Raw genomic sequence first — 11,563 nt, forward strand, 5'->3', positions numbered from 1 at the left:
CTGAGCACAGCAGCGCCTTTCTCGGAAAGGGACGCCTGTGTTTGCTTACGCGGAGTCCGGCTCTCTTCGGGCTGTGCGTGTGGGCGTGTGTGGTGGAGATTTCTGGCAGGAAAAGAAGTGACCCAGGCTTCCAGGACCGGGCGGGGTGGGAGTTTGGCGTGGAGGCGGGGGGGGGAGTGGTGGGCGCGGGTCTTGAGAATCCGGATCCGCTGTTTCCCGTTCGCGATTTCCTGAACAGAAACACCTGGCTTCTGTGGCCACGTGCCGTGAGCGCAGCGGGACCCGCTAACCTCCCGAGTCTCTTCCTCCGTGTAATGCGTAAAACCCCAGCTTATCTCCACAGGAGGGCTGGGGTGTGGATTCTAAGTCGTCGGGGGCTCTGGGGTTATTAAGAATAGATGAGAACGTAAGGTCTTGGAGCCATCTGCACCGGCTGCTCGGGGCCCCTCGCGGGAACCCGGGCTCAGGATCCTCTGGGTCCTCCGAAACCGCGGCTTGGAGCAGAGCCCACGCTAAGGAAATTTGCAAAGCGTGAGGACCTTCCCGAGAGGAGGTCGCACCATTTCGCTGGGAATTTGCCCCTAACAAGTAAGACAGATTTTTTAAAAAGATTGATAACAAGTTATCAATCCGAGCTCAGCAGAGGACTAAGTTCACCGACTCCTTGACCTTGGGGATGGCGGTGGGGACAGGCAGACCGACCAGTTGGCCTGGAGGTGGGGCCCAACCCTAGGCAGAATGGGGGCGTTGGAGGGGTCAGGACGAAAGGCACAGGGCGGGCAGAGTCCTTTCTTCCCATGGGACTGGACTCCCTAATGCGAGGGTGCACCTTGCCGGAACTAGACTGAGACCAGGGAGCGCACCCGGCCAGTGGGCACAGAAGAGGGAGTCGGGGGTGGGGGTGGGGGTGCTGAGGGTGTAGAGAGGGGCTGGTGGGCAGCAAGGTGAGGGATGGAGCCGGACTCCACCACCCAGCCCCGACCGGCCCCTGCAGGAAGCCCCAACCTGGCTTGGGATCCAGAGCTATGTGGATTTCTAAGAAAAAAAGAAAAAAGTTTATTTAAAATTTTGTACATAAATAAATAAATAAATATCTTCTGGCATTACAGAGACCTTACAATGACAAGCTAGGCCGGGGCAGGGCTGGGGTATGGGAGACGAGTGTCCTCAGAGGCAGACAGGGGGACTCTGGGGGAAACGCAGAGCGACTCCAAGACAAAGTGAACCGGCTTCCCGACAGGCAGTTTCTCTCCTGGAAGAAGAGCCATGGGCACAGCAGGGTCGGATGGGGGGCGACAAACGAACGATGAACTTCAAGGGGGCTCTGCGGGGAGGGGAGGAGAAAGGAAAAGAAAAACGCCCAAACCCAGGAGTTCCTAAGTGTGTGTGGCGGTTGGGGGAAGTGGATTAATCACCGTAGCAAAGAGGTGGGGAGGGAAAGACAAAAAAAAAAGAGGGAGGAGCGAATGGGCACCCTAGAGGTGAAAGGCCGAGCTTGGCCCAGGGTGGAGAAGAGCCGAGGAAGCGAGAAAGCATGAGCCAGTCCGGAGCTGGCGGGCGAGGAGGCGCCGGCCGCCGGCAAGGCGCTGGGCTGGGCCGGGCCGCTGTGTCGCCTGGCCGAGAAAGATTCGCGCGCTTGCGGTGTGTTCATAGCTGGGAGTCCGCTTTGGATAGCCGCGGGCCCTGGGGTGGGGACACCAAGGTCAGGTCAGCCAAGCTCTTGACGCTTCCCAGGAGGGAAGACCCCTGCAAAGTCGCGCTACTTCCGTGCGCGACCGCCTTAGGCAGTGGGTGCCTGGGAAACAGTGCCGTGTCCGAGGACCAGTCTTGGAGCCATGCGCGGGGAGTGTCTGGGGTGGGCTCCCTGGGGAGGCGTGCGCCTAGGGAGTGACCGTGAGATCGCGGTCATCCTTCCCCGAAGAGGACGGAGACATGGGCACTTCATCGTCGTCCTCGGAGCATTTAGCGGAGGAGAGCGACGCGCACTTGCAGCCCTGCGGTGCGCCCTCGCCCGCCCCCGCGCCCCCGGCGCCGCCGCCGCCGCCGCGGTGGTTGCTGCCCTTGCCCTCCTTCTTGTGCTTCACCCGGCGGTTCTGGAACCAGATCTTCACTTGCTTCTCCGACAGATTCAGGTAGGTCGCGATCTCGATGCGGCGCAGGCGGGACAGGTACATGTTGGCGGCGAACTCGCGCTCCAGCTCTAGCAGCTGCGTGCTGGTGAACGCCGTACGCATCCTCTTGCTGCTGGGCAGCGGGTTCGAGCTGCTGTCTGGAGGGGGTGGGGCGCAGAGACGCAAGCCATCAGACCTCGGCGCCGTGGGCCCCATCCTCCGGTGGGCAGCCGTCAGAATCCCGGGATTCTGGTCTCTCTCCCACCCCTTCGCCCCAACACAATGCACGGCAGCTAATAGCGGTCGGCCTCCTGGCCAAGCCTAGGGACCCTGGTACTCCACCAGTCACCGGGCCCCGCACTCTGTGGAACGCCCTGCGCCCCAGCCCTCGCTCCCTCCTGGAAGTTTCCGCTAGGATCGGGACTTCTGCCTCTCCCTCCCTGCCGGGGTCCAGTCCCAGCTCTCCAGCAGCACGCCACCCAGAGTGTCCCCCTCAGACGCCCGACATGATCGCCCCCAGGAGCCCAGGGTCCTCATCCCCTATCCCCGTCTGGCCAACTTTGGTCTGTCCCCTCCTTCCCCCCCCCACCCCCCGCGCGGCTTACCCACGGAGATGCAGTGGAACTGCCTGGGGTCGGGGAGCGAGTACGAGGTCTGGTAGAGCGCGGCGGCGGCGGCGGCGGCGGGGCCGTGAGCGACCCCGGGCGACACGGCCGAGTGCTGGCGGCCCAGGGGCGCGTGGCAGTATTGCGAGCCGAAGGGCGGGAAGGACGCCTTGAGCAGGGGCAGCGCGGGCGGCCCGGGGGGCCCGTGCAGCTGGGAGGCGGTGACGCAGAGAGGGCACACGCACAGCAGCCCGGCCTTGCGCGCGTGGCAGGCGCCCGGGGAGAGGCCGTGCAGGGCGTGCGGCGGCGGCACCGCGTAGGGGAAGAGCGGCGGCGGGCTGCCCTCCGGCGCCTTCTTCTCGCCGGCCTCGCGCAGCACCAGCGAGTCCACAAGGAAGGAGCGCGGCATGGCCCCGGCGCGCGGCCGCCCCGCCGCCGGCCTGCTCCCGGCGCCCCGCGGACCCCGGGGCTCCCCGCGCGCTCGCTCGGGCCGCGGCCGCGCGCAGCTGCCCGTTCCGGGGAGGCCGCGGCTGGAGGCGCCGCCCAGAGAGCGTGGGGTGCTGGCCAGCACTAGTGGTGCTGAAAGGCGCCAGCGGCGCCGCTTAAATAGGACTATTGCCATGTGATGGGCTACGCCAGGAGCGGCCGGGGCCTCTCAATAGGGTTTTTGTGCCTTTTCTCTTGGCATTCACTCTGCACGCTTCCTCATTATTTCACTTGTTAACTAAATGAACTGCATAATGTACTCTATTCTTGTCAACCCCACCCACGCCGTAACAGGCGCCCTCGCCCCCTCCTCTCCCTTTTGCGGGTTTATTTTCTCATTCTCCTGCGATTTAATATTCTTTTCTTTCTCTTTATTCCTTACTCTCCTGTGACTTTGCATTGGCGATCGGCCCGTTTATCTTACTGATTTTGCACCCTTGCTTCCACAGATCTCCCCATGCGCGCACACCCCCATGTTTTCTGCGGGACTCGGTCCGGGTCCCCGTTCTGGCTGCCTCCACTGGGTTTAATCAGCTCGGTTGTGCACCCCGCAAGCGTCCCCATGGCTGGCCACTTATTTCCACCTGTGGAATTCCTTCGCCTCGCCGGGTACGGGAAGCAGAAGGAGCAGGGCTCCTGCAGGGGTGGCGTCGCTGGGCAGAGAGAAGGGTTCGGTATTTGCTATCCAGCACTAGCCGCATCGCTGTCCCTCTTTTCTCTAAGTTTCTCAAATTCTCTTAACTTTGATGCTGCCTGTAACGCCTTAGTCTTTGTTCGGGAGATGATCGTGGCTGTAAAGAGGAAATTAGCCACGGAGAATCGCGGACAGAGACAGGGAATGGGAGGACAGCCTGGCCGGCAAAGACCTAGATCTTACACAACACCAGAAATGGAGAGTGTGGGCGCTCTTTCCACGGGCCCGCGCCCCAACAGACCCGCGGGTGCGCTGGGAAGTCGTTGCCTTCCCCGAAGTTAGCCCTAGAGGAGCAGCGGCTCCAGGGGCAGCTCTGTGCCCAGCTTCTGCTGACTCTGGCCATGCTCTACCAGACTTTCTCTCTCCCCAAAACCTGCTCCTGTCACCTGCGTCAGTCTCTTCTTTCTGGTCACACAATGGTTAAACAACTGCAAACGCCTGGCGTTGTGTACACAGCTTCAGCTTCTAAAATCGTCCTCTGGGCTCCAAGCTACTTCAGGCAGGAGCTTTTCCCATACAATGGGATATTAGCATACATTTTTCGAATGTACAGCCTGAGACTTTTTGAGGAAGACGTTTACTTTCGATTTTATTGGAACCGAGTCGCTGCAGTCACCTGCTCTGAGCCCTGAAAGGAATTGCGAGAGATGGAGAGGGAAGCTTTCTGAACGGGGAATCAGTGCACGAAATAAGACGGCCCGAATGGAAGTCTTCGCACGGCTTTTCATCATCCGAGACATCTCTGTGGTAGAAACAGCAGCAGATGATAGCTGATCAAAAAGCAAAGAGAGTTTATTTGAGGAGAAATAACAGATTCCATAAAAGAGAGGGGCAGGGGAGAAATAATCGAGATGGAGGGCCTGTCCCCTAGCAGGAAGAGTAAGGACTCGGAGCTTCCTTGATGGATCTATCCGCCTGGGGGGCCAGCGGCGTCCCTCAACTCCAAGGTCTCTTCCCCAAGGCTCCTACTATGTGGGGGGCAGGGGGAGGTGTTGGCGGACAAGCCAGGGTGCATCAATTCAGCTTAATGCCAGTTCTAATTGCCCCCTGGAAAATCTGGGCTGGCCAGGACCTCGAAGACTGGGCCCAGAAGGGTACTAGAGCTGGGAGAGGGCATCTCTTCTGGGCAGAGGTGGGTGGGAGAGGTGCAGGGTGCAGGTAGGACCCGGAAGCCTGAAAGGGGCAGCTGGGAGCCCGCAAAGGGTCAGTGAGGAGCTCTCTCCAGGGACTGCAGCCCACGCCCAGGGAGGAAGGGGTTAAGAGCCCCTGAATGTGAGCAAGGCCAAAGCTACTGGGAAAGAATATCTGGGGGTGTGGGGGGGAATAACCAGTTTTTTTTTTTTTTCCCTCCAGCCTCTGGACCTTATTGAATGTCATTGAAGAAAGTTTTGAATGCCAGATAAAGAGAGGCGAATTAAAGTGTGTGACAGCAGAGGATAAGCAAACACAAAGAGAACTCTGTCACACTTTGGGGCAGAATCCATGGGCTTTTTACCAAGTCTCTCCGCTATGATTGAATTAAGTAATAGGAAAACATTTTCTTTCAGTTTAGAGCCATTAGACAAAAACTTCAAAGCGAATAACACTTTTTAATGTGCAGCCCACAATGGATTGGGTTTTGTGCTGAAATGTTTAAATGGTTTGTTGTGCAACTCAGCGCGGGAGAGAGCCGGGCCCAAGCAGAATAGCATCCTTGAGAAGAGTGTTTTTGGGAAGCCTGGAAAGAGCACACACTTAATCCCCCATCCCTAAACTGGTCAGATTGTGGGCTGGAAAGGGGACTCCCTGCTTTGTGGTCCTGGGCCACTGGGTGCACCCCAGGAGTTGGGTAATGTCAGGGAAAAAAGTTCTGGGCCCCTGGAGAAGGCCAGCCCCGCAGGCCGGGCAAGAACAGAGGGACGCCAGCCTCAGGGAGCTGAGTGCAGCCCAGCGAGGGTGCCCAGTGCCCTTTGGCCGGCCCTGGAGGCCTGTGTCCTTGCCTGGCTAGAGCCTGGCGGGGGTCCAGGGTCCCCTGCTCCCTGGGTGCAGACGGCAGCTATACCGCTGTTTCCTTCCAGGCGCCTCCCTGAGCTGCCTTCAGCAGGGTAGGGTGGGGATAGGAGGAGGTGGTGGGATTAGCCTGACAGCCTGGGAGAGGGGCCCCCGGGGAGCCTCTCGCCTTTGGGCCCTACTCGGCCCCCCAGCGGGTTTTCAAGTGTCCATCAGGGACAGTTCAACATGGAATCATTTCTGCCATGCTGGTCTTTTCTTTTACTTTCAGACTGCCTCCTTTCCTGTCGGTATAGAGAACACACCATCTTTCTCCTGGAAATGTAGTTCTAAGATATTTGCAGCAAAAACTGCACAGACTGCGAAGGGTGGGTGGAGTGGAGTGGAGTGGGGCAGGCTCTTGTTACCTTATCTCATTCACAAATTTCTTCGAATGTCGTTTTCCTTCTTGGGAAGGCCAAGGACCCTGCTTAAAAATACCTCCCCTCTTCTCCAGCGCTCCCCACAGTGTTGCTTGCTCTATAAACACCTTGCCACTGTGTCCTTGAGGCATTAGATTTTCTGCTCCCTGCCCCTGCCCCTGCCCCCTCCCCACATGTCTGCTCCACTGAGGACTGGCTGTTTGTCTGTCTTGTGCATTTCTGTACTGTATCCCAACTCAGAACAGTTGTTCCTGGCACATAGTAGGTGTTCAGCATATATTTCCTGCATAAAAAAAGGAAAGAAAGTGGCCTGACTTGGGAGGTGGCTTGGGGAAGAAGATATGCTGGTTTGTCTACTTAGTACCCTGGACACTTAGGAGTGTGGCCGGGGTGACTGACCTGCAGGGACTGCTGACCCTCTCCCAGCCACCACACCCTTCCCAGGGCTCAACAGGACAGGAAGTCCATGTGTCTGTTGAGGGAAAGGCAGATCTGTAGGCAAGATGGCCTGCAGAGAGGCAGGATGGTTCCCTTCCAGGTAGCTCTGTTGTCCTGCTCTGAGAAGCTGGATGAACCTTTGGTAGCTCAAGGCTAGGGTTGTCATCTAGGTCCTTCTGTGATATATCAGAGAAAAGACTGGTCAGAAAGAGAGCGATGCGGTGTATGCTCTGAAATTACCAGTGACAGCGTCTGTGCTCTCTGTGGAGGGGGATTCTCATTGTTATGGGAGAGGCTGCTGCTCCCTTGACTAGGCTGGTGGTGACTCAGTCCACTAGAGAAAGCAGCCTGCTTAGTGGAGCTGAGGGGACCGAGGCCGCCAGACCTCCCAGGGAGTGATGAGTGCACCTGGGGGGCAGGAGTGCTGTCCATCCACCGCAGGGGTGAGGAGAGGTGCCTGGACCCGGGTGTGGTCAGGGAGTGGAGGCCAGGCCATGAAGGGTCACCATAAGAGCTCTGTACTTGATCCTACACGGAGAACGTTAAGCAAGGGTGGTAACAGAGTCAGATCTGAACTTGAGACCTAACTGGCAGCAGCAGTAGGTCCTGTTGATGGGGACAGAGAAAAGCCAGAGTTCGATCTAATAGAGTCAGCTTGCAAATGAATGTTTATTGAACTATCCAGTGAACGGAGGGAGGGAAAACACACAAGGAGAAAATTATATCAGTTCAAGGGATGGATAATGACCACCTGGGCAGGGGTGGCGGCAGGAGGGTCAGAAAGGGGAAACATTTGAGAGAAGGGAATGGATAAGATCAGTTAGGGGTGTGTGTGTGTGTGTTGGAGGGGCATGAGAGAGGGAGTCACACACATCGCTTGGTCTGAGGGGATGGGAGGGTGGTGATGCCACAGGCAGAGACAGGGACCATCAGAGCAGGGCCCATTTTTACTCATGAAGCTGCAACATGATGTCGTATTTGGACATGTTGCATTTTCATCCGTAACCACAGAGTCTTCTGCTGATGTCCCATGGTGAAAATGTGAGTCTAAAGCTGAGCAGAGAGATCAGAGATGGAAAGAGAGATTTGGTACTAACATAGACCAAAATGGTAGCCTTAGTGTTAGGATGGTTAGCTTGGGGGTGGGAAGGTACAGAGAAGAAACACAATTGTAGATGTATTCATAGGAACACCCATATTTAAAGAGACAAGTGGAGAAAGGCTCTTTCAAAGTCAGGGAAGTTTTGCATCCATCTTAAACCAGAAAATAATCCTGAAGATAGAGCTTCATGCTGGGAATAATGAAGTGGAAAGATGGCAAGAACCAGAGTCTTTGAGGATCCAGGAGCTGCTTTACCTACTTTTTCGGTTGTAAGTGAAAGATGTTTATCTTTTAAACTATTACTTGAATTTTTTTATTACATCTGGCTGTATTTAATCATAATTAATATGGTCCCTGGTTGCCCTGCTGGCTCAGGCAGTAAGGGATCTGTCTGCAATGCAGGAGACACAGGAGACCTGGGTGTGATTGGGTTGGGAAGATCCTCTGGAGGAGGGATGGCAACCCACTCCAGTATTCTTGCCTGGGAAATCCCATGGACAGAGGAGCCTGGCAGCTCATGGGGTTGCAAAGAGTCAGACATGACTGAGCGACTAAGCACAGCACAATATGGTCCCTAAGCCCTGATCCAGCCAGATAATAAGAATCAAGCCCAAATAAGGAATCAATGGGAATCATGTCAAAGCAGCTGTGATGTCCTCCTGTTTTTTTTTTCCCCCAGCTAGATTAGAAAGCTGTCAGGGCAGGGATAAAGACTTACTTATATAGGTATCACCAACCTTTGTCACAGTACGTGGCATGTTAGATATGTTGTTCAATTCAGTCACTCAGTCGTGTCCAGCTCTTTGCAACCCTGTGGACCACAGCACGCCAGGCCTCCCTGTCCATCATCAACTCCTGGAGTTTACTCAAACTCATGTCCATTGAGTCAGTAATGCCATCCAACCACTCATCCTCTGTTGTCCCCTCTCCTCCTGCTGATACGTTGAGTAAATGTTTAATGTAGGTGCTAATGGCCATAAAGGGGCTGTCCTTTCTTTGCCCCTGTTCAATGCACCACAGGTAGTGCTAGTGGTAAAGAACCCACTTGCCAATGCAAGAGATGCAAGAAACTCAGGTTCCCTGAGTCGAGAAGATCCCCTGGAGAAAGGCACAGCAACCCACTCCAGCATTCTTGCCTGGAGAATCCCATGGACAGAGGAGCCTGGTGGGCTGTGGCCCATGGGGGTACCAAAGAGCTGGACATAACCAAGCAACTGAGCACACACATACCACAGCTGCATCTTGATGAGCAGTGCAAGGTTTCAGAAGCTCTCGGAGCTTTAGCTTTTTGATAGTAAAATGAGAATGATCCCTCACCTTCCTTGTAAGGATTAAAGATGATGCACGCATATCTTGAATGCTATCAGCTTTTCTGGTTAGTGGGTGCAGGTGAAGGCAGTTCATACCAAGAATCAGAGCTTCTCGGCTTCCCCAGTGGCTCAGTAGTAAAGAATCCACCTACCAACGCAGAGGACGCGGGTTCAATCCCTGGCCCAGTAAGACTCCACGTGGTGCGGAACAACTAAACCCGTGCTCCCTAACTACTGAGCCTGTGCCCTAGAGTCCGTGCACCACCACAAGAGAAGCTACCGCAATGAGAAGCCTACACGCCACAACGAGAGAGTAGGCTCTGCTTACCACAACTAGAGAAAAGCCCATGACGCAATGAAGAGCCTGCACAGCGAAACGATACAATTATTTAAAAAGTAATGCAATCCTGTGTAAAAAAAAAAAAGTATCCGGTTCTATTTGAATCTTGTGGGGCCTCTGGGCTCCCTCTCCCATATGATTTTTCTGGACGGCCTTCAAGGGTTGGCCTTGAAGGTTGGCCTTCAGTGCCCACAGGCCAGGCTGTTAGCTGGCACCTACTCTGATGCCCACCACACGCTGTTTTCTTTCCAGAGCAACAGGCTGCAGGAGTGTTCAGTGAGGCCCTCTCTTGGCATGGATTGTCCAGTATGAGTAACTCACCGTAAACCTTTTCCTTTTCTCTTCCCCCTTGAGATCGATGGAAGCAAAGATGATTTCTGCAGGATGAGGGTATTCTCCTACTCAGGGACCTGGAGGGTGAATGTGGCACCTCTTACTGAGGACTTCAATAGAAAGTGTTTGTAGATTTAAAGAAAACTCGGAGGGTTGGCAACAAGCAGAACCAGTCTCACCTCAAATAGTTTTCCATGGATGAGTGAACTCCTTACCTTTAAGCACGGCCTTTAGAATAAATCTCTGTTTCCCCCTAATGGATGACAGTGACTCTTGAGTCACAAGGACGGGCTGGTCTGTGGCCTGAAGTGAGATTTCCAGCAGGAGACTTGGTTTTGAGACCTCGCAGTGTGTTTTCTGTCCTGTCTGCCTTCCTATCTCTGCGAAGGGGAGCTCCTGGCTCAAAGATCAGCCAGGTGGCAGCATAAAGCAATAAACCCAGTGACGGTGGAGCACTCCTTTGACTGCTCAGGTGTCTCCATACCCTCTCCTCTTCCCCCATTTTCACCAGAGCAAACCCGGGACACATCTCCTCCCCCAGGCCTTTGAAAGCCTTTGGCTCAGAAACAGCAGGACAGCAAAGATAAGCCACTGGAAGGGAAAGAGCCAAGGGCTTGTTTACAGCTGGTATGACATTCTGTGGTGTATCCTGCAGAGTAGATCAACTGAGAAGGTCTGGGGGCTCCTATGACCATCACCCCAAACTCCACTCCCGACTAACACTGCCAAGCTCTTGTTTTGTTCAGTAAAGTACTTGGCCCGTGGTTTCTCAGAGGCACAGTGAGCAGGTGTTGGATGCTGACTGGGCATTCATTAAGTTTCGGAAGAGAGGAAGGGGCGGAAGCACGGCAGGCGTACCAGGAGACCTTGGATCTTGCAGGAGCTGCTCTGGACTTTTCATAGCGATGTCCTTAACCCTGGCAGGGAGCTGGGTATTTCTACCCCAGTTCACCAGTGGGTTCTGGAGCCCTGCAGTCTTGCAATCATGTATGATTCCAAAGGATATGGTTCTCACCATTTGGCTAGTGTTCCTCATCCTCCAGGACCTTAATTGTTTATATATATATATATATATGTATGATATTTAGAAATTGATGTTGTAAGAGAGAAAGAGGGAACCTCAAGAGCTCAGACTCTAAAAAGGTGAGAGGAAGTGGAATTCTGTGCAAGTGGAGGCACTGTGTTTAGGAGCAGAGGAAAGGCAGTAGATGTAGGGAGGGACAGGGGTCTGCTGAAAGAGATGGTCATGGGAAGAGAAAGTCTTTTTTAAAATTAAATTCACTTATTGGCTTCACTGGTCCTTGGTTGCGGCACACAGGAGCTTCAGTCTTCGTCTTGGCCTGTGGCTTGATCCCCTGATCTGGGTCCCCTGCGTTGGGAGTACAGAGTCTTAGCTGCTGGACGACCAGAGAAGTTCCAGAACTCTGGTTCTTAATTCCCACAGAGAACATTGTGTCTGGCATTGCTACTTGAATAATTGTAACTGTACAGATCTCTGTGTCATTTTGGAGCAACAGGCTAATGCCTTGTTAAAAAAAAAAAAAGGAAGAAAATTAAAGTTAGGCTCCACGGAGAATTGTTGACTCATGGATCTGCTCTGGGTGGGCCCTGGACCTCAGAGAGAAGTCCTGTTTCTAGCTAACAATGTAGAGTTTGTGAACAAACTGACTCCCTAAGAAGAGTCACTTTTTTTCCCTTCTCTAGCTATTAAGTGGAGGCCAATATCATGGGGC

General features: G+C 54.6%; 1 protein-coding gene across 1 annotated transcript; it reads right to left on the reverse strand.

Moving 5' to 3' along the window:
- Positions 1–1,028: 1,028 nt before the first annotated feature.
- GSX1 (GS homeobox 1) lies at positions 1,029–3,292 on the reverse strand. Its single transcript, XM_019971871.2, has 2 exons — positions 2,717–3,292; positions 1,029–2,269 (listed from the first exon to the last, which is right to left on the reverse strand). Exons 1-2 carry the CDS (start codon positions 3,123–3,125, stop codon positions 1,881–1,883), a joined length of 798 nt encoding a protein of 265 aa, XP_019827430.2. The 5' UTR covers positions 3,126–3,292; the 3' UTR covers positions 1,029–1,880.
- Positions 3,293–11,563: the final 8,271 nt, after the last annotated feature.

This window comes from Bos indicus, chromosome 12, assembly GCF_029378745.1.
Source record: "Bos indicus isolate NIAB-ARS_2022 breed Sahiwal x Tharparkar chromosome 12, NIAB-ARS_B.indTharparkar_mat_pri_1.0, whole genome shotgun sequence".
Taxonomy (NCBI): domain Eukaryota; kingdom Metazoa; phylum Chordata; class Mammalia; order Artiodactyla; family Bovidae; genus Bos; species Bos indicus.